Source organism: Tenebrio molitor, chromosome 5, assembly GCF_963966145.1.
Source record: "Tenebrio molitor chromosome 5, icTenMoli1.1, whole genome shotgun sequence".
Classification (NCBI taxonomy): Eukaryota; Metazoa; Arthropoda; class Insecta; order Coleoptera; family Tenebrionidae; genus Tenebrio; species Tenebrio molitor.
In genome coordinates this window covers 11,725,424-11,750,655 of record NC_091050.1, presented here as the reverse complement: position 1 = coordinate 11,750,655, position 25,232 = coordinate 11,725,424, and the positions used below count along the sequence as shown (strand labels likewise).

The window sequence follows — 25,232 nt, the reverse complement described above, 5'->3', positions numbered from 1 at the left end:
AATAACCGAAAAAGGTTATCACAGAAAACACGCAGGGATAAGAGGTTGCAATCAGTCTCCGGTTAAATACTTTCGTGATTATTAAGTGTAAACAGCGTACTCCGTGCGGTGGCGAGTTTTTCCACAGGCATGTTTTGCCGGTACGTAGTTTTTACCAAATTTTTTACACACCCCTTTTGTTAAAATGGCATCGACATCTCGCAAAGTAATCGGAGTTTCGTTCGCAGATTCTAAGATAAAGCAGGATGCCCAAAAGATGGCGGAGAGCGGCATCAGAACTCCTCCCTGCTTCTTGCAGTCCACTAGTCGGGTAAGAATCGCTCGTCCACCTAGACTTTGTACAGGATCACTTTCAGGAGAACATCTTCGACTTCACCCTGCCCGAGCAGAGCACCCAATCGAGCGTGACCGCTCTCTTGATTTACTGCAAAAACAAAATCCTAAACCCTTACTTGCGCCTCTTGAGCGTGGTGGGCCTGAGACCCCTCATAACCAACCAGCTGGAACCGTGCTTCTGCTTCCAGTTCGTCAACTACATCTACACCATCCAGCTGGTCGTGCTGCTGCTGCTGGGGTACGTCCTCCAGTACATGGCGTGCTTCCGGAGGGACCGCGGCTTTTGCTTTAAAGAAGCGAGCAACCCGTACTTGTTGCAAACGGAGATCACTCACATTTACGAGCAAATCTGCCACGCGTCGATTTTGTTTTCTTTTATTATACCCAGCGCTTTACACCTGCTCGCCTTCTTCCACGCCCTCACCGTCTTCAGAAACTCGGACGACGATCAGCTACCCGTGCTGATGGAGAGGGTGTTTCTCTCCTCCACCAACACCTCCAACGGCCAATCCAGCCAAAAGAAACTTGTCAGGACGTTGTGGTTCTTCGTGGCGCTGACCGCCATCTGGATGGCGCTCTCGCTGGTCGCGGTGATCTTCATGGTGACCAACGGACCGATAGTTTTCAAGTGGATGGAGCACGCGTGAGTCACTCGATACAACTGTACCGCGCTCTACTTCAAATTCTAGTCCGCCGGGGGTCACCACCGGTCTCAAGATCCTCCTGGTGGTGTGCACGCTCTGGCACGACGTCGTCCAAGCCACCGTCATCTCCAACTACTGCCTCCAGACGCAACTCCTCACCACGTACTTGCAATTTCTGCAAACCAAACTCTTACAAAACCCCGTCCAACCCCTGGAGTGGATCAGGGTAACGCGCCGAGACCCCTTTCTGGTTGATTCTTCACTCGCAAATTTCAGTACATCGAAACTTTTAAGAAAATGCTCGGATTTATTAACGACGAAGTGGCGCCCTCTGTCTGCATTTTCACATTCGTCAACATGTCTTGCGTCACTTCTGGCGTCTTGTGGTTCTTCAACTACGACAGCGTGGACAAGCAGACCGTTCCGATCGTGGGGATCAGCGTTTTGAACGTTGCGTTGTGGTCTATAGTCGCGGTGGCTCCTTTCATACAGGTTTCTTGGACTTGCGCCGTCACTCTTTTGTACTAGTTGGAGTGTTGCAGGCTTCGAGGTTGTCCAACGAGTGCGAGAGTTTGCGCAACACCGGTCAGGAAGTCAGGACGAGACCGTTTGTCCACCAAGCCACCCCTCGCAACGATCTCGACTCCATATTGTTGTACACGGCGAGTCTAAAGTTGAAGGCCAAGTTGTTTTGTATTCCAATAACGGGAAAGTATCTGTGTTTAGTGTTTATGTTTGGAGCGCTGTGTATGCTGGTTTTGGGGCAATGTCACTACTTTAATGACAACTGAGCTATCAGTTTATTTATTTCAAATGAATAAATCGCCATTTTACTTATTTGTTTCTTTGAGGAATGTTCCACTAGGCGAGGCGCAGTAACAGAACGAGATGCTAATTTGTCAACATTTGCACATTGTACAATTCGGCGTATTTTTGATATTTGCACAAACATTTACTACAAACTAGCGAAATTGTGCAACACTGGTAAAATCCGCTTGGATGTGGACTTTAAAGAAACCAACCAATTAACAAACTGACATATTTACTGGGATTTTCTTCCAGACAAAATTTAATCGCTACTACAATCATAACTATTTTACAACAATTAAGAGTCTAAGATTGAGATTGCGCTAGGAAGGAAGATAGATGAGGCTCAGCTTTGGCATGCAGTTCTTCAGCCTCGTTAAACATTCGTCGACTAATATCAATAATCTACGAGACAATCTCGATTTAACATGGAACAGGTAAACGGCAGTCTTATTAAAAATCGAACGTAAAAAAGTAAAAAAAAAAAACAAAACACCAATTTATTTCGCGAAGACCTAATCGACTGCGACTGGCAAGTTTATGGTGAAGATAAATTTGTAGTGGTATCGTTTATAGTTAAGGATAGGTATCATCTTACATTTACACATTATGGATTTGAAAAAAAAAGCTAGCAACTATTCCAAATCATCTGGAGCGAGCTCACGCATTGGAACGTCGTTTAGATGTGGCCAACATTTGTGTCACGCTGTAGGAAGAAAGTCCGACGCCCAGAGATGCCAAGAAAAAGGCGGCAGGAGTCGCTATCTTCTCGACGGGGCGGCGCGGCGCTGGAACATTCTGAAACAACAACCATGTTCGTTAACCCCCCTTGCACAACGCCGATCAGAGAAAACACACAACAATTGTCTACCGATAAGATTTATGTAATTCGCCGATTAAAACGTTACAAACACACCGAATTTTATTTTGTCTCGAACAACTGCGCTTTACTGTTCTGGCACGAGACTTGAGACTTGTTTTCCGCATTTAATAAAAACTGTTTACTGGATTTGCCTCATAAATAGTTGCAAAGTTCGCTTTGCGGATTGCGTCGAAGTGTAAATAACGATCGAATAGTTGGGGACCGCGTAGATAAGTTACTGGTGACAACTTTGGACAATTTTAATTAAGCTAACTTAAAATAGACAGGATAGGTCAAGTCCGTGTCAGCGATGTTTCTTCACGACTAGGCGAACAATTGATTGTTCACGCTTTGACGGCGTAAAATCTTATCACAACGTTTACTTGAACTCCAGATGTACTTTGGGCAATTCCAAACTACAACCAACTTACTCAGTATATGACTTAAGCGATTAGAGACCGATCACAAATATTTGCTGTTTATTAATTTTCATTCTTTGAATAGTAAAACCTCAATAATCTTTATAGCAGGTAGGTGTTACACAACGCTTGATCCTATCTCCTATCTTATCAATTTTTTTGGGCTAAACACGTTGCTCAACGCTTTGCAAAAAGTTTGGCTCGAAAAATAGTATGTTCTATTTTTGATTGTTGCGATTTTTTTTCGAATGAAATGAGGCCGATGTCTCAACCTAACTGTCGTTACACAACAAAAGTGGAAATGACCTCAACTTCTGCAAATCGCACTGAAAAAAATTCAGGCGAGTGAAAACGTACTCGATGTTTTATCTGTTTACACGAGTTACAGCCAAAGGCCGTTTCAATCGACATTAATAGACTGTATTGATACAATGGTTTATGTTGTCAAAAATGACGTAAATGTTTATTTATTGATTCCAAAATTATACCAGAAATAAAAATAATGGTTTTTGATAACGTTTCTACGAACACATTTACGATGTACTGAAGTTTTTCCTCAACGATAACTATTTTGGAAATTTTGGGGCCTAAATCTGGGGAATAAATTTGAAACTATTTTAGTTTAGAAAAATAATAAAAATTTGACACCCACCATTACGTTTATGTTCGTTTTCTTGGCTTCAGACCTGTGGCCTCAACTATGCACTTCAGATGTGAAAAAAAAAATACTTTGAAGAGTGCCAAGTACTATTTTCATTTGACTAAATGACAAAGGTCAAGACACGATTTTTTTTGAGATAAATAAAAATTTTCATTAGCGATTTTTCTTAGCCAACAAATAATTAGGGAAACGTCGAAAACAAACACGTTTGGAGCTGCTTGACAATGTCCTCCACATCTCAAAGATTAATAAATGCTCTAATTTCTTCTAACATTCTGCTATGAATTTAAGTTCAAGGTCAACAATTATTTGCTCTTCAGAACAAGTAATTTAGAATGCTACAAGTCCTGCCACCTGGACTGATATTTTCATTGTGTTAATCATTTCAAAGGTGCTTTTCCACTAAGGGGGCCTTGGTGCTCAGCACCAATAGTACCTTTCCACTTTTTATCAAACATTTTCATATCTTATTTCTTACCTGTATAAAACTGAGGCGAAGGGCGTAGTAGGTGGCCTGTGTCAATTTCATCTCAGATGGCCCAACCCTGGAAGTAAACCCCGGATTAACACAATTTTACTTAAAAAAAAAGTGGATTTTCTGGCAATGTCGCGGCCTTCGTACCTTATCTACCGGTTGTCTTTCTAAATGTGAATGTGCACTCGTCGAAACCTTGCTCTTAGCTGAGAGTAATTTATTTAAATTTAGAAACTTATATAACCTCAATAACAATTTGAAAAAGTTCGCTTTACGTCAATGTTGTGCTTGTATACTAGACTCGTACCGTAAAAATTGTAAACGACTAAACGAGCTCGGAGAAAACGTGGACTTTATATTCGACCGGTCTTGTTGATATTTATTTAGAAAAAAAAAAGTTTATTTGACTTACCAATTCGCACACGCACAGATTGATAAGCGCCGCTAAGAAGGAAATGGACGATGGAATGTAGAGAATAGATAGAGTAAACGCGGAGGGGGAAAACAGGAAATGGAGGTGCTGACAAGGCGCTAAAATTGAAAAATCGTATTTTCTGCAGCGATAAATCGCCCAAACAATGCGAAAAAAGTAACACAACTGTGTAAAATCAACGTCAAAAGGGACTAATTGACATTGTGTTGCTCTGCGTTTTTATCACGAAATTCGCGAGTGAAAAAATGATGCATTTCTCGATAAACTCAATTATTTAGAGGTGAAATTGTAACCGCTAAAACATCCAAGAACTCGTATGTTGCAGCGTTGATTAATTATTACTTTTACGAGATAAGAAGCATCGCTTAGTAGAGTGATTTTTTAGACTTTACAAATTAGAGCGTGTCGCTTGACGTTACTTAGTACCTCTCAGAGTCATGAAAGTCTCGAGTGATCTGCATGCGCCGCACACTTTTTCTGCAAACTTAAATATAACTAATCGATAATCAAATGGGCCATGGGAATTTATTTACATAAAAAAATCACATTCAGTACAAATTTATCAATGTTGAATTACACTTGACTTCACGCCAGGGTCAAATACTAACATCTACTATTTACAAAACAAATCTCTTGATAATAGTGCTAAAAATCTTCAGATGGCTTTAAAAAAGTTTTTTTATTTTTGTTCCTCTTTTTCGCGAACTTGTTGGATAACGTGCTGACCACAGTGGTGTATTCTTTGGCCATTTGCACATCGCTAATGTCTGTTTCTTTGCGTTTTTCAACATCTTGCTTCTTCTTATCGTAGTCATTTGCCATCAATTTCTCTATTTCTGGATTCATACCGCCAAATGACAAACGCCCCTCAATTAAATTTTTACAGGTGAATATGCTCGTCTCGCTGAAGACTATGTTACCGCTTTGTCGCATCTCGTTCGTGATTTCGTTGAAATACATCGCTTTTCCTTCAGCATCTTCCTTTTCTTTTTCCACTCTCTCTTTGGTTTTCTTCATAAATTTCATGTCGAGGATGCTCTTAGACAACTGTATCGACTTCACGTCCTCCATGGCTCACAGAATTGGCGTACACAGACTCTTGCGTGTTAATTCTTATTCAAATTTAAAAACCACGTGCTTGTGAAGTTTAGCGACAACACATTTGACATTTATCAGCTGTCACGCACCCTGTTCATCAATTTAGTGTATTCATTCCGTCAGGTTGGTCACAAAGGTAATTATATCAACATTACGAAATCTATCAAAACGATAACGATAAAATAATCATCATAGTGTTCACAATCTTTCACCACATTTACACACATTTTACCAAATAATCGCTGTTGTACGCCAATTCCATATTATTGTCGACCCTCACGTGGTGTCCCCCATCTTCTCGGTTGGTACTGACATAAAGGCGCTTCATTTGTCTTGGTTTGTTGTTGTTTAACGTGAGGTCTTCCATTGTTGTTATTTAGTGCAGTTGTTGACGATTTTCTCCAAAATGAACGACAACATGAATTTCTATTATTTTGCCCTGTGTCACGTATGTAAAATCGCTTCTCCCGATTTAAAAAAATGCAGCAATTGCAAAGTTCCGTATTATTGTTCTCGACGGCACCAAGCGAAGGATTGGCCCAAACACAAAACCATTTGCAAAGCGATCGCTAAAACAAACACAATTCGCGTGTTTCCGTCCAACTGTTCCGCCGATGATTTCAATAATTTTAAGTACACCTCGTCACTTTTGTGGCGCTATGAAATAGGAAGAGAGCTCGATACCGTGGAGCAGCAGATGTGGATGTTTCCCAAAGTGTGTTCAGTTTGCTTTTCCAGGGAGGCAGAAATCGTGTGCCAAAAGTGTCTCAGTGTGGCCTACTGTTCAGAGGAACACCAAAATTCTCACAGAGGGAGTCACGAAGATGTGTGTCCCAGTCTAAAGTTGTGCATACTGATCCAGCAGACTTTGAACGACGAACAGATTTTGGTAGACTGGCTGAATTTCAAATTACCTAAAGAGGTAAAATCACTACCAGACTCGCTCGAGGAAGTTATAAAACTGATGGGGTTCACAAATCCTGCAAATTTCACCAAGAGACACGTGGACTACATCGTGATGACTGAGTATTTCGCCCCCGCGGTCAACATGTTGTACGCGTTGGGAAAATCGGGATTCTTGAATGGACGTCGCGCCAAGAAAGCCAGCTTCTGTGTGCACATTGTAGGCTCTGATCGTACAGAAGACCAAATCTCGTGGGTCCTAGTCATCGAATTTCTCTCCCACTGGATAATTAATCTCAAAGCGATGAAGATTATTTTGATTGGACCTGAAATCAAAGAGACCCAAGCCGTCGGTATTAATCTGAGGTGTCAAGAATGCCGCGCCAAAAATTTTGCGGGGACGATCATAAGAATCAGAGGCCTCTACCACGACCAAGTCGATCTTATCGCGCGACCCGACTTGGTGGTCGCCTTCAACAGCGGCCTCCACGAGTTTATCGACAACGAAAAGGACACTTGGAAAAAGAGCATTCCGAAATTGATCGGTACCAAGGGAATCCCCGCGATTCTCACCGCTTACACCGAAAAAGAACTGAACGGGGACTTGGCACGGTTCCAAGAGTCGCGCGTCAATTACCTTGTCAAGCCGCGGAGGAATCCCTACTCGAGCCTGCGACCCAACAGGAATTGGGAGGAAGGGAGCGAGCCCATCTTCTACCAAAGCGGATATGTTGCTGTTATTACCAAAAAATAGACCATAAGTTTACTTCCAAGTGTTTTATTTATACATATTGACAGTTTGTTTAAATTTTTCTAGTATCATTTGTGTTGACAGATTGGCAGTTGTGACAACTGCGTGAAATTGTTTTTCACCCACAATTCATTTTTGCTCCAACTATGTTTTATTGTTTGTAACATATTTGGGGTTCCAAATAGCGCCTCCACGACTTTACCGACAGTGAGAAAGACACTTGGAAAAAGAGTATTCCAAAATTGCTCGGTACTAGGGAAGACCGTGCGATTTTGGCCGCTTGCACCGAAGAGCGAGCCCATTTCCTACCAAAACGGATATGTTGCCAAAAAATATACAATTTTTTTTAGTTGCTCTGACAATTGATCGAAATTTTTCTAGTGTCGTTAACGATGTCAGGTTGGTATCTGTGGCAACCGCGAAACCTTGTTTTTTACCCACATTCAGTTTTTTACCCCGACTACTATGTTTTGTGAGATAGTTGTTTCAAAAGTTTTTAACAGAGTGTCTTATAGCGCAGCGAAATGAGCAAAGTACAATTCTACTACTTTTCGTTGTGTCACATTTGCAAACAACCTAGTCCAGATTTGAAAAAATGCAACAAGTGCAAGATCCTCCACTACTGCTCTCGAGAGCACCAGGCCCAAGACTGGCCCAACCACCGCACCCTTTGCGAAGTGATGTCCAGAAACAGCAGATTCATCGTGCTTCCACCTGGTTCAAACGCGAACGATTTGCAGCATTTCAAGCACCTGAACGGGCTGGTGTGGCAGTGCGAGCTTACAAGAGAGTTGCAACTTTTCGAACACCACATGTGGATGTTCCCCAAGCTCTGTGCCCACTGTTACACCAGCGAAGTGTCCATCATCTGCGACAACTGCTCGAGCGTGACTTACTGCTCTGAAGAGCATCGAAAAGCGCACAGCGAGACTCACGAGAAGTACTGCACAAAACTGAAGTTGTGCTTGAAAATCAACCAGCACTGTTTCAACACCGACAAAGAGTACGATTGGGTCCATTTTACGATAAACCGCGAAGTGAAAGTCCTGCCTGAGAACATGGAGGCGGTGCTGGACATGATGGAATTCGCCAAATTCGACAAAACGAAAGATGATATCAGTCTCGTTCTGTTGTCAGAGTACTTCTGCCCTATCGTTAATGTGGTCCACGCTTTGGAAAAGTCGGAGTTCATAGCGAACCGTCAAGGGAAAAACACCAAACTGGTTATCCACGTCGTAGGGCCCAGACGCGAGGACTACAAGTCTTGGCTGCCCCTTCTAGAGTTCTTGTCCCACTGGATTGTCAACTTGAAAATGGCCAAAATTTACATGATCAGTGCCGACATCAAGGGCGAGCAAAAGTTCTCGCTGAACATGATGTGCGACGAATGCACGAAAAAGAAGTTCGTGGGGACCTTCATAATGATGGAAGGGGTCTACCACAAGACCGTTCAGCTGATTCCGCGTCCGGACCTGGTGGTGGGATTCGACAACGCTCTCAACGAGTTCAGCGACGATAACAACCGGTGGAGGGACAGCGTGCTCAAGTTGCTCCGCTTCAAGGGAACTCCCCTTTTGCTGACGGCTTACACCGAATCCGACTTGCAGACCAACATGTCCCAATACAATTTCAATCACATCACCTTTTACGTCCCGCCCGGGGTCAATCCCTACCGCAGCTTGAGACCTTGCAGGTACAGCTCGTCCGAAACCGAAGGCGCGGTCGTCTACCAACACAATTTTGCGACCATCATTACCAAACGCCAAACGACGTAATCAATGTTTTTTGTCCGTTTTAATGTGTACTTTTTCAATAAAACTCGTCATTTACTCGATTCTTTGTTTATTCAGTTTCGTACAAATTCTGGTATCTTAATTTAGTCTGGAGTAGGTCGTCGCCAGTTGGGGTGATCGTTTCTGGCGGTATTAAGGCACCAGCCACGTGTCTACCCTCAGAACTGAGAAAATTGAATGTGGCGCAAGCCTGCTCAGTGGGGAGAATTTCGAAAGTCAGTTTGTGTTTGCGGGAAAAGGGTAAAAGGTCTTGGTAGACTTTCAAGTTTTTGGGAGGGTCTCCTATTCCTAATACGACTAGATCTAATTTGGGCTCTAAAATCGTTAATAAACTGAGAGACTCCTCTGTGATTTCTGTATAGTCGCCAACGTTCCATGACAGAACCGACCTGCAATATTTTTATTGTACTTGTTCCCACTTAGACTTATCACAAGACTACCTTGGAAATATTATCATTGAACCTAACACTGTTATGTCATTATTTAATCTAAAACCTACCTAAAAAAATATCAATTAAATTGTTGCATCACAGTATTCACCGATTTACTTGACTAAAGCCGTTGACCATCAAGCCTAACTCGGCTTCGTTGTTTAGAATATGTACGGTTGTCTTTCCTTCGGCGTCGTAAGCTCCCGGCGAATTTAACCTCTGACCTACATGTAAAAATCGCCTAAAACTACAACTGTTAATTAAGTTGCGAGTTTAGATGTTCGTATCGACCTGTTGATGTGAGTTTTCGTCGAATTTATTACATTTATTGCGTGTCTCAACATTTTACAAAAAGTGAGGTTACGTACGTTCGACAGAGGCGGCCTTGATAGAAATAAATGTCCGAAAAAATATAATACAAATTTTATTCATTTTAGGCAATACATTAAAAAAGAATAGACGTTTTGCCAACAGAGGACCAACGCATGTCTATATTTAACAGTTTGTGGGGAACTTAAATATATAACTTTTAAAATAAAAATCTAACGTACTTCAATATTTACAACGCGCTACAACAAAAGTGATGTTAAATTTTTAAAATGACAATGAAATCACAAAATTAAGTAACGTTAACTGGAATCGGAGACCGTTCTTTTAAAAATATGCTGTCTAATACTATGAGTGTGTTTTCATGTGGGTCGACAGAGGCCCTGTTTGTGAGAAGGCTTTATTGCAAATATTGCAAGCGTATGGCTTTTCTCCGGTGTGTATTCTGAGATGCACTTTTAGAGTGGAAGCTTGGTAGAATCCTTTCATACAAATGCTACAGATGTGGTTTCGATCACCTGTAACGGAAAGGGATAAAAATCGAAACAATTATACCGGGTGGGACACCGAAAACGAAACAAGCGTGACGCCAATTAATTTGCAAAGGGCGAGATGTAATATGGCCATTTCGCTAGTTTAAAGGACAAGCGGTATCAAAAAACCTACCATTTGGCGCCTGATTTTTGTTTGACAATAGAGTTTTATTCTTGGACTTCGAGTAATAGTTCTCGACAAAAAGCGGTCAAAAGAAACAGCATTCATAATAGATCACGAAAAACTGACTGCCGACAATGAGATGCACATAACACGCCTCTTTTGTTTTGGGTGGCCCAACCTGTCCGTTTTGAATCACCTGTGTGCGTTTTTATGTGAATTCGGAGATCCTCGCTCCGGGGGAAGGCCTTAGGGCATAAATTGCACTGGTATGGTTTTTCGCCGGTGTGGATTCGCCTGTGTTTCTTCAGTTGCGACGAACTGACGCAGCCACGGCCGCAGTCGCTACACACGTAGGGTTTTTCGCCGCTGTGCGACCGGGCGTGAACTGTCAGTCTCGACGGGTCGGGAAAGCCCTTTCCGCATTCGTTGCAGACGTAAGGTCGCTCACCTGAAATGTTAGTTTTTCACCCGGGTCCCAGACAGTTTGAATGAAGTTGACGCGACAACGTCATTCCAACTTCGTTATCAACGGCAACGAAGCTGGAGCGTCTACTTCATTCCAACTTTGTTGGCGGCGACTGACCCGTGTGGGTTCGTTTGTGGATGATCAGGTTACTGGGGGTGGTGAAGCCTTTACCGCAATATGGACATATGTGGTCTTTGACACCTGTGTGGGTCTTCATGTGCATCGCAAGCGAACCCGATCCACATAACCTGGAAGGGTAGTGTCATTTCGTGTTGCGTCAAACCGTAAGCTCACCGCTTGCCGCAGACGCCGCACGCGTGGCTCTTGATGCCGCTGTGGGTCTTGTTGTGGGCGGCGAGGCTGGTGTAGCGCGAGAAGGCTTTCCCGCAAACTGAACAGATGAAGCTTTTTTCGTTGGCGTGCGCCCTCATGTGTTCCAACAAGCGGAACGACTGTGCGAAGGACTTTCCGCACAACTTGCACGGGAAAGGCTTTTCGCCGGTGTGAGTTCGTATGTGTCTCGTCAGATCGTCAGATCTTGCAAAACCTTTACCGCACTCGCTACACAAGTGTCTTTTCGCCCCGTCGTGCACCTGCAACCCCCAATTAGTCGACTGTACTACAATTGTTAGTTTGCCACCTTCATGTGCCTGCAGAGGGTGCTGGCGCTCGCGAACCCCTGATTGCAGATTTTACAAATGTGTCTGCTCATTTTCGGGTGCGTCTTCGCGTGGGCTTTCAGGTCGACCATCGTCGTGAAACACTGAGTGCACTCCTCGCATGGATAAATGGGTTGCTCAGTGTCATCCTTAACTTTCCGCTTCTTCGCCTCGCGTTTCATCTTTTGATCGTTTGTTTTGTGGTCGAGGTCGCTCCCGCACGAATCTGGGTCCACTTGAACATTGAGATTAATTCGACTTAGACTAACCACTTCTTTACTCACTGCCCAAGACGTCGTTATCCACAAATTCCAGTTTCATCTTGAAATCTTGCGAATTTTCCGATTTGAACGAGTTGACGTGTATGTCGTTTATAGGGACAGGTTCCCCACTACCGGTCAGTACTTCAGGAACGGCGTCCGCGACGGCGTGGATATTTTGCGTAACGGTGTTTATCACGTCGCTGAATGTGGGTTCGTGGGGCTCGGTCGACAGTAACGGTTTTAACTCCATGAAAGTGGCCTGCATGGGTTTCCCCAAAATCTGTCGTAGAGTGGCGTCTGATCTCTCGCATAACTGCTTAAATGAGAACGCTCGGGTGATGTAATGAACACATTGTAGACAGACTTGGTTGGGTAATCCGTCATTCTCCAGTACCTGAAAAGAATGTTCGATAAAAGTGCAGTCGCGGGGGTTCATTGTTGTTTTACTTGTACAGCAGCACAAGACATGAGCATCTCAAACAAACGCATTGTTTCGCCAATAGACTCGTCGATGCTGAATACAGATCGCATGTCACCCTCTTCTGAAAGACATGTCCTACATATTTTCTCTATATGTATTGACTCAAAAGACATTTTTCTTCGTTACGTTTGTTTGTCAGGTTAGGTTATTATTGTGACAGTCGACATGTTTGACACCGCATAAGCCAAAATTGTAACGCAATGAGGTAGACAACCACTTATACATCTTTATTGGATTATGAAACCAGATTTTTAAAAAAAGTACAAAAACAATAAAACATTAAATTGTTGTAATTAAACGGCACAATATGTAGTTTCATTGATGTTTGTTTTTATTAGCGGTCCAAACTGCAGGAACATCAGTTCAAATGTGACTATAGTTGAAGCCATCTGAAAAAAAACCGAAACCATTTTAGATTGGCGAAGTTTATCAAGATAATTTACCTTCAAGAAGAAGCTTCTTGTTATCATGAAAAACCTCGAACCCGTGATTCCCGCAGGGGAAGAATTGATTTGCTGAATCAGCCGAGTTATCTATAAATAGAAGAATTCGGTGTGCTGTTCGGCAGGCGCAAAGTGTGTTATTTCACCTCACGACAATAATGTTCTGACGGTACGGAATGAAGAATTTGGAGGGGTTTTCTGCTTTCGTCGTTGATCCAAGCCCCGTAGAGTGTCACCGCTATGGTTCTGGCCACTAGGAAGCCAAAAGAGTAGAAGTAGTAAACGGTTTCTACGGTCCCGACACGTTCTCTGCAATTAAGAATCTCATGATTTCGCAAAGCGCTAAGAAAAATCTCACTTCAAGCTGTTGTACAGCTGAACGCATATGAAGAAAGCGTTGCTGACGAAAGAAATGGTGACCAACGCGGCAATATGTTTGTCGACAACTTGAGTCAAATGGGCCAGTTTGGTGTAGTCTTCGCGAATCTCTTTCCAAAATTTTTCGTGCATGACTTTGTTATTGGCCAATCTGCGATTGATTTGAGCAAAGCGCGCAGAGAGCGAGCAACTGATAAGAATGATAAACAAGTCGGTGTAATTCCAGGTGACTGTCGACAACACGTTGGCAATCTGGAAGAAGAGATGTTGAGACTGATTTTGACAGGTACTAATTTGGTACTTCAACTAGACAAGCCTTCCAGGGAGAATAATCGATCAGAGTGAAAACTGACGGAAAAGCCACTTGAAAGTAGACCTTATCTGGAGTGTATAGAGTGTAGTTGCCACAAGAGTCGCCAGTGGTTAATGCGTTTGTTATAAACAGAAGATGCTCGACTGCAAATGGCTGATAAAAACAAAAATAGCAAGGGTCGAGTGTTACCTAAAGCTAATGTCATGATCACTGTGGTCATGACCACAAATCTTCTCTTCATATTGGTGATGGCGCCGTAACCCCTCATAGACATATCTATGAAGGACCACTCCTTCAGAACCTTGCTCCAGTTGGTTGCGATTATGATAAACTGCAAAGCTGCGAAGAAGTTGAGGATGTAGAATGACATCGTAGCTGGAACAGTACGTTAGTCGAGTTCGTCAACTCTGGACTAGGATTACCTGTCTTGTCCAGCATCAACCCGTGTATTGCAAATTGCGAAACACAGAACACGCCCATGATGAAGGCCCCCACGAAATTATAGACGGCGTAGACCAACCGAATCGATTTCCACTTGAACTGCACGTCTTGGATGTTCTTCCTGGTCATGCCGTGCAAAGGCATGATGCCGAAGAACTGTCCGAAGACCAAGAGGAAGGAGAAGGTTTCGTGGAAGCTTGATTGGGGGTAGGCCAGCACCATGTCCGGCTCGATGGTGAGGGCCAAGTCAGACCGCATCTTGCGGATCAGTCGCATCTTCAACGTGGTTTCGACGCGAGTCACATAATCGAGAGAGCTGACTCTTGACTGGCGAAAGCTGCGTGTCATACAGCTTTTTCTGTGGAGTTGTTGACAGTCGTTATCGCACTATCGGTCAAAATCGAATTGTTCCTTTTTTAATATTGCTCCCGTTCGTCAATATTAAAAGTTGGGCAAATATTGACGAGATCTGTAAGATGGAAGCAATTCCGTCGAAGAACTACTCCATTTCCTGTGATTCGTACAGGATTGATCTGTTGTTCTCGAAAGCGACGTATTGATTTGAGATTATCTGACACATCACTGCAAGAAGTCGCTCTGAAGCAAATCAACATTAAAAAAAAATTGTTTTCTGGTGGCAGTAATTATGAGTTACTAAGTAAGCGCTTTACAGTGACCGCACGCGATAACCCACTACGAAAACATTCAACACCTGTTGGTTTCCCTTTTATCAATCACTTGTTTGAAAAAATACGAAATCTTATCGTTTACATCACTAATAATATTGTTGATTATTTGTACAATTTTGCAATTAAGTTACTCCGTGAATCAATATTTGTGATAAAATTGCAACCATGACTCCGCATCATCAATGAACACGAAGAAATGAAAATTTATCAGGCGCCTCCATCTCCTTGGTCAAGTTGACAGTTTTGATTGTATCAGGAACAATCAGCCCACAAGTCTCGATCATCAAGAAATTGAAATTATTTTCAATTCTAATAAAATGCCAAACAATAGACATCAGATTGTTACGGAAAGCCCTTTCTTGTCAGGATAAAGGATTGAAAGTGAATTTAGACAGTACATTTTATTTTATGAAATGATCAATGTAAATATCACATATAGGTAAAACAGGAAGTTGGGGGAATCTATGCAAGAAATCTTTCATTTGTAAAATATTCAATGCAAATATCACAGCTGCACGAGACTTATTTTTAAAGGAAAAGTAATTTTCTGCATTTGTGAGTGATTTTAGACGGAACATAAATCTAACGAAGATGATTTCGATCCAAGACCCCTCCAGAAAGAAATTTAAAATTATCTATGTAGAGTACTCCTGAAGCAGTATATACAGGGTGTATTAAAAATGTGCATAATATTTACATCACATGATTCTATGTTAAAATACAAGCAAAAAACTCTAGTGCCAATTTACTGTTAACCCTCTGCTCATGGAGTTATTAACAGTCAAACTTGGTAATTTGCTTAGATTGTAATGTAATGGAGATATACATTTTAATAACTAGTATCAATAACACATAATTTAACAAGTAAAATAAATATTCCAGCACTGATTTTACCATTTTGAGTATTGGTTTATTTGTAATTTCATTTAAAAAAATGCTTTTCATAACATTTGAAACTTTTGGAACTTTGCAACTAAGGTAGAGTGGTTTTTCGAACTTGAGTAAAGTCAGAAAGTAACAAAGACTGTCATTAATGTCATTTTTGATAATAATAATAATTTAAAAATTATTCGTCGAAGACCAAATTCACATTTTTTGTTTGCTGTTCAACGTAGATTCGTGTGACATAAACATTATGCGCCATTTTTAATACACCCTGTATATTTTTTTTCGGTTACGTTTATTGTTCTATTATGTTTGGCATCACACAAGCAAGGAGGAAAGGTAGATAAATATTTCTACACCTTTATTCGATTATGCTTTTGTTTTTTGAAAAAGTACAAAAACGACATAAAAAAAATTGCCAATCAAAGCGCACACTTTGCATTTTCAACAGGGTAGATCTTTATCTGTGGTCCAAATTGAAGGAACATCAATTCAAAAGTGACGATTGTTGAAGCCATCTGAAAGAGAACGAAGCCATTTTAGATTGGCGAAGTTTATCAAAGTAATTTACCTTCAACAAAAAGCTTCTGGTTATCATGAAGAACCTGGAACCCGTGATCCCCACCGGAGAAGAATTTATTTGTTGAATTAGTCGTGTTATCTACAAGAGAGTTTGTAGTTGTTGTTAAAATCAAGCGAGTCACTTTACCTCTCCACAGTAATGTTCTGAGGGAACAGAATGAAGAATTTGTAGAGGTTTTTTGCTTTCGTCGTTGATCCAGGCACCGTAGAGTGTCACAGCTACGGTCCTGGCCATGAGAAAGCCGAAAGAGAAGAAGTAGTAAACAGTTTCAACAGTACCAATGCGTACTCTACAAGAGAAATCAGTACTTTTGCTAGACTTTTGGTAGAATCTTACTTCAAGCTGTTGTACAATTGGACGCATATGAAAAAAGCATTGCTGACGAAGGAAATTGCAACCAAAGCAGCTAGATGCTTGTCGACAACTTGTGTCAAATGAGCCAATTTGCTGTAGTCTTCACGAATCTCCTTCCAGAACTTTTCGTACATAACTTTGTTGTTTAGCAACCTGGTGTTGATTTGGGCGAAGCGCGCCGCAAGAGAGCTACTGATAAGAATGATAAATAAGTCGGTGTAGTTCCAGGTCACCGTCGACAACACGTTGGCCACCTGAAAAGTGAGGATCAAGACTAATAGTGACTTGTACTGTGCAATACTTCCACAAAACAAGCCTTCCAAGGGGAGTAATCGATCACGCGGAAGACCGACGGAAAAGCAACCTGAAAGTAGACTTCATCTGCACTGTGTATGGTATAATTGCCACAAATATCGCCAGTCATTAGAGCGTTGGTTATAAATAGAAGATGCTCGACTGGAACAAAGCGATAAGAACGAAACTGGAAAGAGTCGAGCGTTACCTAAAGCTAGCGTCATGATAACTGTGGTCGTGATCACGAATCTCCTCTTCATGTTAACGACGGGGCCGTACCCTCTCATGGCCATCTCCATGAAGGACCACTCTTTCAGAATCGTGGCCCAGTGCCTCGCGATCACGACGAATTGCACAGCGGCGAAGAAGTTGAGGGTGTAGAAGGACAAGATTCCTGCAATACTACAGTCACTCTCCGACTAGATTGTCCAGTGGTTGTACCTGTCTTGTCCAGCATGAGTCCCTCCAAAGCGAACTGCAAGATGCAGAATACCGCCATGACGAACGCTCCGATGAAATTATAGACGGCATAGAGCAACCGAGCGGACTTCCACTCGAACTTGATGTCTTGAATCTTCCTCTTGCTCATGCCGTGCAAGGGCATGATGCCGAAGAACTGTCCGAAGACCAGCACGAAGGAGAAAGTCTCGTGGAAGCTGGACTGGGGATAGGCCAACACCGTGTCAGGCTCGATGGTCAGAGCCATGTCGGATCTCATTTTGCGGATCACTCGCATGTCTAGGGCGTCTCTTCACCGAAGCACATAGTCGCAAGAGTTTGACTGGCGAAAATCGCGATGACTGTGCTTTATTGTGGAGCCGACTGTCGTTATCGCAAAAATCGAAGTTTTAATATTGCTCTTGTTCGTCAATATCAGAAGTTGTACAAATATTGACGGTATGTTGTAAGACAGCAGGGTCGGGGCTTCCCAAAGCAATTTCGCTGAGGAGACTCGAAGTGCGTCTCTTATTTTCTTATGATTCGTCGACTTCGATTAACAAAATCGATTCCTGTTTTGTTATTCGAAGCAAGTTCGTGGTGGGGATTAATTTTATTCTAAAAAATACATTAGAACTACAGTTCTAGAAAGTTTTGACAGAACAGTCACCTGAATTATTAGCGGCGACCATAATTCTACCCCAGTGACCCCGTGTGACCCGCGAAAACAATCAACATCTGTTGGCTTCTCTTTTTATCAAAGAATCGAAGTCCTATCGTTACATCGCTAATAAATCTGTTTATTATTTACACAGCTTTGTAGTGAATTTCGTAATCAACGTTTGTAATGAGGACAGGACCGACAGGATGAATGAAACACTCAATTTTGCACAAAAATTTATTTTTCCAATCGTTTCAATAACCGACAGCCTCGTTCGATTGGATCAGAAACAGTTCATAAGTGACGATGCTTCCGGCCATCTAAAAAACTGAATTACTCCCGGTGCTGTCCAAATCCTGAGACTTACGCTGAAGAGGAGACCTCTGGTTATGGTGAAGAAGTCGTTTCCGGTCAAAGCCACGGACTGACAGTGGATCTGCGTGACGAATCTGTCGATCTGGAAAATAATCGCTGCAAATACCACACTTGCCCGCGTAGATCATACGCACCTCTGAGCTGTAGGTGTCTGAGTTTAAGGAAAGTAGATAACTCATGGACTTGGTGCTTTCGTCGTTGATGTTAGACGCAAAGAGAGTCACAGCTACGGTCCTCAAAACTAAGAGTCCGAAGGAAAACGAGAAGTAAACGCTCTCAACAGTTGTCGCCTTGTGGCTGCAAGTTGCCAACTATAACTCGACGAGGTTTCGCGATTGGGACTTACATGAGACTCCAGTAGAGTTGGGCCACGATGAAGAACATATTTGTGGCGAACGAGACGATAATCAGAGTGGAGATTTGCTGATTGACTGTTTTGCACAAGATAGAAATCTTGTTGTAGTCCTCTCGTATTTTCGTCCAGTGGGATTTTAAGTGCGCCTGGAAGGTTGAAATGATTTTGGAAATATTTTTGCGCCTTACCTTTGTGTTATAAGCGACCAAGACTCTCGAAGTGACTTGTTCAAATTTCTGGGTGAGGGCGATGCTCATGATGATCAGGAAGGCGTCCAGGAAGTTCCACGAAAAGACGTTGCAGATGCTCATCACCTGAAATGTGCTCTGCAGTGTGGTGGAAAAGAAGTCGTGGGGGTTTACCACAGCGAAGATGGCTAAGGGGGTGGAGAACTCGAAGAAATCAAAGAGGTGGGGATAGTTTCGTGAAAAGTAGGCTACGAATTTGTCTGGATCGTCGTACGGGATCTGGGTGCAAACGTGGACTATTGACAACAGATGTTCGACTGAAAATGGACAGTTGGTGGCGCAAGATGTGCATAACTATCTGGACAGACCTATCGCTGCCACCATAACTATTGTTATGATCGTGTAAAATTTTCTTTTAAGGGATGGGCGTTTGTGCCAGTTGTCCAGAGAGGATTCGACTTGGCTCCAGTTTTTTATGAGCTGTGGCCAGTTTTTGGCCAGGTTGAAGAAGATTATTCCTCCGACGGCGCTGTTTGCGTTGAAAATAAAGCTGCCTAAAAAGATTGTTTGTTATTTCTGTTACTAACGACAGTGTTGAATCTCAACTAAATCTAACTTTATTTAACCGTACAGGTGATGTGTTTTGTTGGGAATGATTATTGAGAAGATTAGCAAAAAAGAAATTGTGGTGGAGCTAAATGAATACAAAATTTCTGATTTAATGTCAATTTTATTATTTTTTAAATCAATATTCGGCATATTTGAGTTAATATCTTGCAGATTTAAAAAATCATCGTTGTAAAGAGATGAATATTTTATCCGTCGCTTGAAGAAAATGCGAAGAGACAGGAGAATTGTTAATAATAATCTGTTAAATGTAGAAGACGAGTGGATTTTTCTTTTAGCAAAAAAGAATGAGACGCTCTAAGAGGTAAATTTCCTCAGGAAGTTAAAACGAAATAGATTTGGTTAGGAAATTGCATTTTATATTTGACATTTAAAAATTTGACAGTTGATTTAAAAATATCAAGAATGTACTTTGCCCGTAACTAAGGAAACAAAACAGAGACAAATGAAATACAGTAAATAAACAACGCCATTACCGGTATCAGATTGTTGTGTACGATTTACTTTAAAAAATTTTGTTAAAACGCGTAAATGAAGCCGTCAAAGTGTAATTCTCGGTTCTTAAAGAAGTAGAATGATGAGTCATCATTGATGACAATGGCAAAGCAATCGAAGGTAAGATCTCTCAAAATTATACTCTACGTTCCAAGGGTTATGGATGGAGAATTTTATGAATTTTGTGTGAAAAGGGGCTAGATTTCATTGTAAGAGAGCACTTCAATAATTAATTTTTTATAATACGAGTATGTCATTTAGAAGTGATTTTTGAAAATTACCACGGCAAATCTGATTGGTCCAAATATATAAAATGCGCTTTTCTTTTAAAGCACTTTAGAAATCAGTCAAACTATTAGTTTCAAATGGTAGAAAGTAGAAGAAAATGTCTCTCTATCAACAATCTTCTCAAACACGATTTTCACAGAAGTGGTATTTTGGCTGTTATGTTGGTTTGACAGAAATTTGGTTTAATAAGGAAAATTTAATTTTCACGCAAAGAATGTTCTATAATCACTACCTAACAAGGGTTTTAAGGCAGTTTGAATGATATCAGCATATTAAATGATTATCGGAATAATATTAAGAAGTTTCAAGAACGGCCAGCGTTTTTATACTGAATAAAGAAAATTCGAGAATTAGAGTTTTCGCCCAATGTGAATTTTTTTTCGTGCCTTCGGCCGGAATTCGGTAGTTTGTAGATCTCGAAATCGTCCAGAAACACATGGGTTGCCGGCCTAGTCCGGCAAAACGTAGGGATTTTGAGTTGTCATCGGTTTCGGTTGGCATTTGTTATCAGAATTCTATCAAACGTCAATGTTTGTTCTGTGGATGTTTTTCTATTTATAACAACGTACAAACTACAAAGAAGCAATATTTAACTAAAATTAATTAATTAAAATTACGTTTCGAGCCACTTCTTGAATATGGGCTGGTGTATTTATTACAAGAAATGTTTCAGGAAAATGTCAAAAACAAAACAAATTAATTAAATTTAATAAATGTCAGGAAACAAGAGCGATGTTGATTTTAAAATTTAAATGTTTAAATGTAAGTGTTGCCAACACAAAAAAAAGTCCCTAATACCAATTATTAAAACAAGTGCTTTAACTTCCATTTAACAAAAATCCGCAGAAGTCGACACGAAAAATTTTGTGTATCACACGTCCAGCATTCGTACTTACAATACTCGCCTATCGACTCGTACTGCAAACCGTACTCATGCTCGCAAACGTGCAGTTTCTGGCCTTGTGATACAAATAACTATTCCTTTTGTATGTTATTATTAATGAACAATTTTCATAAAATTTCCTACTTAAATTTTATAAAATGCCCAATTTTTAAAAAGTAAATTGAAAATGGAGTTTGTCATTGGAATAATTAATATTTTATCGAATTTATAATTTGAACGAAATTGAAGGTAATAAAAGTACAATTTAATAAATAATTAACTATTCAACAACAACAACTTAAGTCATTATACTTTCTATAATCACTGTTTATACGAATAGCGATGACAAAAAATTGCCTCAAGAACAAACATAATAAGTAAATAATATCATGAAGCACTCTTTTCGGGGAAATATTTTCGTTACGTATCGCGGAGGCGTTTGTTTGCTTTATGTCAATGGTTTTATTATGTTTTATGTTCATGATTTTCCAAGCGATTCTATTTAACCCGAGGAGGTTAACCTCCTTGATTTAACCCTTTCTTTTCGTCACAAATTTAGAAAAAAATTGTGTCAAAAAAGACGTGACCGTTGCCAGCCAAAAAAGCATTTTTTCCAACTGCGATTTTTTCAGAATAACGCAAAATTATATTACTTCAATTTTAAGTGGCTGTTTTTGGAATACGAAAACATATAAAAAATACGAACAGATTCAAAATTTTACACTTTCTAACGAGTTAATTTTTCGCTTCGTTGCCAGGTTGCCATTTCTCCCATGCATCACTTACCCAATCTGTGCAAAGTGTAGCCCACATTACACATTCTGTAAAAAGACATGACCATCGTAAAACTTGACCCTACAATTACTGCCAAAGAAAGCACAGCTCTTTTCGACTTCCAAGTGAAGATCATGTCTTGAAAATTGTCAGAACCGGCGTTTCTCACGGGAAACAATCCAAAAAATTGAGCCAGAACTACAATCCATTTGATGTCCTGATGCATCCTGGACATGATTCTGTTAAGTCGATGGACTATCTGTGTTTATCTTTGACTCAAAATTGCGCGGACACAATAAAGGACACCTTGGCTTTCTGATTTTATCGAGACACGTCAACTGAACTCAAATGAACGAGTTAAGTGATTATTACAGTTCCAAAGACTATAGAATAATTTATGATTTTCTGACACACAATGTTTCATGTAATTATGGAAATTTGTCTTTCTAAAGCAGCGCCGGAATGTAGGCAACTCGCAATATACTCGTACAAAAAGATTAGTCTAGTTGTTTGCCGGTATTCAACGTCAGTTTTCTAGATGTAGATTAGCCAACGCTATTCTAGCGATAATTCTGTCGCCGAGATCATTAATAACAATTTCATTTATCAAGTGTTGAATCTGTTGTGACAAATGGAATAGATCTATATCGACCGTTTGTTAATTAACAACTTAATTAAAAAAATCATTAATGACAAACAATTCGATTATAGATTTTTATTAAATTGCCTAGAGAGATGAGAAGATTTTTTAATGAATTTGGTAAACTGGAACTGTTGCACTATAAGTGTGAGCATTGTCTTGTTGAAAAAAGCTACCGGTTTCTTTTCAAAAACGAAATTGCATGATTTTGGCTTTGAAATTGATGTGTTGGAGTAGGTACTTACTGAGGTGGTGGAGAGTAAATCCGGCGTAAATCGTTCTGCAGAACGAGATTATGGCGTTGATCGTACAACCAAAAATAATAACTTCCGAGTAGAAAGCTCTCGGTGAATACCACCTGAACGTCAGGTTGTCGCAGTTTTCAGATGTGACTCCTTGCACTGGTAAAAGCCCAAAAGCTTGTGCCACAACTACGACCCACTGGATTTGCTGATGAAACAGTTGAGGTTCGTTGTAACTTTTTCTTCGCCGAAAGAGCTTCATCTTTCTAGCAAAGGAAACAGGAATGTACGAACAAAAGTTGTTTATTTTTGATCTAGATTTGGGTACAGTAAGCATCTTACAGGGTTATTACTAATGTATCACAATAAACACCAAGCCTTAGAAGCAAATTGTTTCATTAGCCGTCATGTATTTGTCGAGGGTTGCTTGGTTAAACTGGATCAACACCAACTCGTAGGTGATAATGGCAGCTGCCACCTTAAAAAAACAAAATCACTCTTTTTCAAGTGTTTACGTTGAGTACGTACACTCAGAACGAGGCCCTTTGTGATGCGGAACAAATTATGACCTGTCAGGGCGACCGAATCGATATGTATTTGGGTTATTAATCTCTGAATCTGTAATGCGAAAGCGTAAATATTTATTCGAGCGAGTAAAAAACTGACCTCCTCGTTGTAAAATTCCGTCGGAAGCGAGGTGAGGTGAGGTAGGCCCGCTTGACTCTCCTCGTTGATGAAGGCGCCGAAGATCGACACGAAGACGATCCTCGCGATCACGAAGCCGAAAGAGTAGAAGAAGTAGATGGCCTCGACAATCGACCTCATCTGACTGAAATTTTTCCGTAGACTCGCGCCTATCAACAAACAGACTTACCGCAAGCTATTGAACAGCTGGATCAGAATGAAGGTCAGGTTGCAGGAGTAGGACAACACGACCAGATTTGACAGGATCTTGTCCAGCTGCACCATCACGTTGCTCATATTGTTGTAGTCCTCGCGGATCTGGCGCCAGAATCGGTCCTCAGCTTTCTGAAACCGGTACTTCGAATTCTGAAGGTTTCAGTTCCGGTCCAATTCGGACCGGAACTGGATAAATTTACCGGAAATTCGGCGTGGTATACTTTGATAAATCCAGACGAGTCGTTGGAGGGGACACTCGTGACCAGTTCTTCGGCTCTCGTCTTGATCTTGAGATTGATCTGGCGGAACCGTTCTGTCATGATCATGCTCATCAGGATTATGAAGATGTCGCCGAAGTTCCACACGAAGGTGGCGGTCCAATCCAGATACTGGAAGAGTATAAATAGAGAGTTGCGGGAAAGTTTGAGGGACTTACTATCAGGACAGCTGCTCCAAGCACGTGGTACGGCATGTAGGTAAAAAAGTAGTGGAACTGCTTCTTGAAGAGGTGCTCTGGACCAGTCGAATTGTTCTGACAATTGGACGAGTACAACAAGCTGAAGATGGCCAAAGTGTGTTCGAGAAGAAACATCAGGATCATGATCACCACGGATATGTGGATGCGTTTGTAGAGAGCTGTAGTAGCTTTGTAGTGTTTAAGCAGGTGGTCTTCTATTTTGATCCAGAGAGCCATGAAGCGCGGCCATCTGTAGGCCAGTTGGATAAATAGCAACGTCGTGAAGAAGGAGTGAAAATAGTACAAGGGAGTAACTGGAAGAGAAATTGAAAAGAAGAAAACTTCAAATTTGGGACTTACTCAGTTCGTTCAAAAGAATCCTAGCGGTCAGAGCTTTGTAGAAGGAAAACACACAACACACTATGTACCCCAGTGACATTAGAACCGCGTAAAGCACCTTCCAAGACTTGAACCTGAACCGGAGCTTGTTGGGCTCATCGCATCTGAGATTGTCAACGGGGAAGTTTCCTACTATTTGGGCTATCGTCAACACAGCTTTCAAACAATTGTGCGTCATGTTCGCATTTCCTGGTTTGTTCTTGACGCTCACCGTCACTCGTTTCCGGACATTTACTAACATCACTTCAGCGAGTGGAACACTTCTGGAGCATCTATTTCAGAGAAATTAAACAGATTGTGAACAGTTTTATCTTCCCTTGTTGATGGCCACTTTCAGCTTTTGTTTAGAATTTATTTTTACTTTTGGTCGAGGAGCAATCAGATTTTATCGTATCGCATTTGTTGTAACCGAAAAATTTGTGTCGGCGGAAGTTCGATCAGTGGAGTTTTTTCAAGGGACAATCGTGCGCGTTTATTGTTGTTCCAAGGAACATAATTTGCTTTCTAAATTTAAATTCTCGATTTTTAGTCTTGATTAAAAAAAATACCACCTGCGAGCTATGATAATTCTGTTGTTATACTGCCAGGAAATTATTGTTTACGTTGTTAAGGCGCCACCCACCAGTTGTTTACCACCAGGGTTTGATAAATAATTATCAACCAA

The 25,232-nt window shown here is 41.1% G+C and overlaps 8 protein-coding genes and 1 pseudogene across 11 annotated transcripts; 3 read left to right on the top strand and 6 right to left on the bottom strand.

The window, feature by feature from the left end:
- Positions 1 to 3: 3 nt before the first annotated feature.
- On the top strand, positions 4 to 2,280 carry GrlHz (Gustatory receptor-like Holozoa). 2 transcript variants are annotated; one of them, XM_069049286.1, is made up of 6 exons: positions 4 to 140; positions 228 to 310; positions 357 to 979; positions 1,026 to 1,206; positions 1,257 to 1,472; positions 1,523 to 2,280. In XM_069049286.1, the coding sequence occupies exons 2-6, from the start codon at positions 257 to 259 to the stop codon at positions 1,769 to 1,771; spliced, it is 1,323 nt and encodes a 440-aa protein (XP_068905387.1). In that variant the 5' UTR covers positions 4 to 140; positions 228 to 256; the 3' UTR covers positions 1,772 to 2,280. The 2 variants fall into 2 exon arrangements, with proteins under 2 accessions (XP_068905387.1, XP_068905388.1); XM_069049287.1 differs by having other exon boundaries at positions 69 to 140; positions 207 to 310.
- Positions 2,281 to 2,447: 167 nt separating this feature from the next.
- On the bottom strand, positions 2,448 to 5,708 carry Mpp6 (M-phase phosphoprotein 6). The gene is made up of 2 exons (XM_069046754.1): positions 5,364 to 5,708; positions 2,448 to 2,585 (listed from the first exon to the last, which is right to left on the bottom strand). The coding sequence occupies exons 1-2, from the start codon at positions 5,706 to 5,708 to the stop codon at positions 2,448 to 2,450; spliced, it is 483 nt and encodes a 160-aa protein (XP_068902855.1).
- LOC138131982 (putative protein MSS51 homolog, mitochondrial) lies at positions 5,152 to 7,406 on the top strand. The gene has a single exon (XM_069049288.1). It carries the CDS (start codon positions 6,142 to 6,144, stop codon positions 7,390 to 7,392), a length of 1,251 nt encoding a protein of 416 aa, XP_068905389.1. The 5' UTR covers positions 5,152 to 6,141; the 3' UTR covers positions 7,393 to 7,406.
- A 31-nt stretch (positions 7,407 to 7,437) lies between these two features.
- LOC138131983 (uncharacterized) lies at positions 7,438 to 9,223 on the top strand. The gene has a single exon (XM_069049289.1). It carries the CDS (start codon positions 7,914 to 7,916, stop codon positions 9,162 to 9,164), a length of 1,251 nt encoding a protein of 416 aa, XP_068905390.1. The 5' UTR covers positions 7,438 to 7,913; the 3' UTR covers positions 9,165 to 9,223.
- On the bottom strand, positions 9,215 to 10,038 carry LOC138131988 (NADH dehydrogenase [ubiquinone] 1 alpha subcomplex assembly factor 3). 2 transcript variants are annotated; one of them, XM_069049296.1, is made up of 4 exons: positions 9,905 to 10,038; positions 9,731 to 9,854; positions 9,623 to 9,681; positions 9,215 to 9,571 (listed from the first exon to the last, which is right to left on the bottom strand). In XM_069049296.1, the coding sequence occupies exons 1-4, from the start codon at positions 9,955 to 9,957 to the stop codon at positions 9,232 to 9,234; spliced, it is 576 nt and encodes a 191-aa protein (XP_068905397.1). In that variant the 5' UTR covers positions 9,958 to 10,038; the 3' UTR covers positions 9,215 to 9,231. The 2 variants fall into 2 exon arrangements, with proteins under 2 accessions (XP_068905397.1, XP_068905396.1); XM_069049295.1 differs by having other exon boundaries at positions 9,731 to 9,860; positions 9,905 to 10,016.
- Positions 10,021 to 12,659, bottom strand: LOC138131978 (zinc finger protein 436-like). Of its 2 annotated transcripts, none has more exons than XM_069049283.1 (7): positions 12,433 to 12,659; positions 12,007 to 12,379; positions 11,704 to 11,957; positions 11,358 to 11,656; positions 11,181 to 11,311; positions 10,794 to 11,045; positions 10,021 to 10,458 (listed from the first exon to the last, which is right to left on the bottom strand). In XM_069049283.1, the coding sequence occupies exons 1-7, from the start codon at positions 12,577 to 12,579 to the stop codon at positions 10,289 to 10,291; spliced, it is 1,626 nt and encodes a 541-aa protein (XP_068905384.1). In that variant the 5' UTR covers positions 12,580 to 12,659; the 3' UTR covers positions 10,021 to 10,288. The 2 variants fall into 2 exon arrangements, with proteins under 2 accessions (XP_068905384.1, XP_068905385.1); XM_069049284.1 differs by having other exon boundaries at positions 11,704 to 11,948.
- A 13-nt stretch (positions 12,660 to 12,672) lies between these two features.
- LOC138130298 (uncharacterized) lies at positions 12,673 to 17,735 on the bottom strand. Its single transcript, XM_069046736.1, has 14 exons — positions 17,288 to 17,735; positions 17,055 to 17,240; positions 16,854 to 17,008; positions 16,535 to 16,806; positions 16,325 to 16,487; positions 16,187 to 16,276; positions 16,065 to 16,133; positions 14,023 to 14,428; positions 13,790 to 13,975; positions 13,589 to 13,743; positions 13,268 to 13,539; positions 13,056 to 13,218; positions 12,910 to 12,999; positions 12,673 to 12,855 (listed from the first exon to the last, which is right to left on the bottom strand). The coding sequence occupies exons 1-14, from the start codon at positions 17,580 to 17,582 to the stop codon at positions 12,760 to 12,762; spliced, it is 2,598 nt and encodes an 865-aa protein (XP_068902837.1). The 5' UTR covers positions 17,583 to 17,735; the 3' UTR covers positions 12,673 to 12,759.
- A 464-nt stretch (positions 17,736 to 18,199) lies between these two features.
- On the bottom strand, positions 18,200 to 21,976 carry LOC138130297 (gustatory receptor for sugar taste 64f-like). The gene is made up of 6 exons (XM_069046735.1): positions 21,943 to 21,976; positions 19,038 to 19,180; positions 18,864 to 18,989; positions 18,455 to 18,631; positions 18,313 to 18,402; positions 18,200 to 18,265 (listed from the first exon to the last, which is right to left on the bottom strand). Exons 1-6 carry the CDS (start codon positions 21,974 to 21,976, stop codon positions 18,200 to 18,202), a joined length of 636 nt encoding a protein of 211 aa, XP_068902836.1.
- Positions 21,977 to 23,027: 1,051 nt separating this feature from the next.
- Positions 23,028 to 24,827, bottom strand: LOC138131989 (gustatory receptor for sugar taste 64e-like; annotated as a pseudogene).
- Between the last annotated feature and the right edge of the window lie 405 nt (positions 24,828 to 25,232).

Coding starts and splice junctions, on each gene's coding strand:
- GrlHz (XM_069049286.1), top strand. CDS start 257: ATGGCGGAGAGCGGCATCAGAACTCCTCCCTGCTTCTTGCAGTCCACT. Junction 1,207..1,256: donor AACCCCTGGAGTGGATCAGG/GTAACGCGCCGA, acceptor CGCAAATTTCAG/TACATCGAAACTTTTAAGAA. Junction 1,473..1,522: donor CGGTGGCTCCTTTCATACAG/GTTTCTTGGACT, acceptor GGAGTGTTGCAG/GCTTCGAGGTTGTCCAACGA.
- Mpp6 (XM_069046754.1), bottom strand. CDS start 5,708: ATGGAGGACGTGAAGTCGATACAGTTGTCTAAGAGCATCCTCGACATG. Junction 2,586..5,363: donor CCAAAGAATACACCACTGTG/GTCAGCACGTTA, acceptor TTGTTGTTTCAG/AATGTTCCAGCGCCGCGCCG.
- LOC138131982 (XM_069049288.1), top strand. CDS start 6,142: ATGAACGACAACATGAATTTCTATTATTTTGCCCTGTGTCACGTATGT.
- LOC138131983 (XM_069049289.1), top strand. CDS start 7,914: ATGAGCAAAGTACAATTCTACTACTTTTCGTTGTGTCACATTTGCAAA.
- LOC138131988 (XM_069049295.1), bottom strand. CDS start 9,957: ATGTTGAGACACGCAATAAATGTAATAAATTCGACGAAAACTCACATC. Junction 9,861..9,904: donor ACGAAAACTCACATCAACAG/GTCGATACGAAC, acceptor TAACAGTTGTAG/TTTTAGGCGATTTTTACATG. Junction 9,682..9,730: donor TGGTCAACGGCTTTAGTCAA/GTAAATCGGTGA, acceptor ATATTTTTTTAG/GTAGGTTTTAGATTAAATAA.
- LOC138131978 (XM_069049283.1), bottom strand. CDS start 12,579: ATGTCTTTTGAGTCAATACATATAGAGAAAATATGTAGGACATGTCTT. Junction 11,657..11,703: donor CCCTCTGCAGGCACATGAAG/GTGGCAAACTAA, acceptor TGGGGGTTGCAG/GTGCACGACGGGGCGAAAAG. Junction 11,046..11,180: donor CCACAAACGAACCCACACGG/GTCAGTCGCCGC, acceptor CTAACATTTCAG/GTGAGCGACCTTACGTCTGC.
- LOC138130298 (XM_069046736.1), bottom strand. CDS start 17,582: ATGCGAGTGATCCGCAAAATGAGATCCGACATGGCTCTGACCATCGAG. Junction 17,241..17,287: donor ACTCATGCTGGACAAGACAG/GTACAACCACTG, acceptor GTAGTATTGCAG/GAATCTTGTCCTTCTACACC. Junction 13,000..13,055: donor CAGAACATTATTGTCGTGAG/GTGAAATAACAC, acceptor TTCTATTTATAG/ATAACTCGGCTGATTCAGCA.
- LOC138130297 (XM_069046735.1), bottom strand. CDS start 21,976: ATGTGTAATGTGGGCTACACTTTGCACAGATTGG. Junction 19,181..21,942: donor CTACACTTTGCACAGATTGG/GTAAGTGATGCA, acceptor GTCCATTTTCAG/TCGAACATCTGTTGTCAATA. Junction 18,403..18,454: donor CAGACACCTACAGCTCAGAG/GTGCGTATGATC, acceptor ATTATTTTCCAG/ATCGACAGATTCGTCACGCA.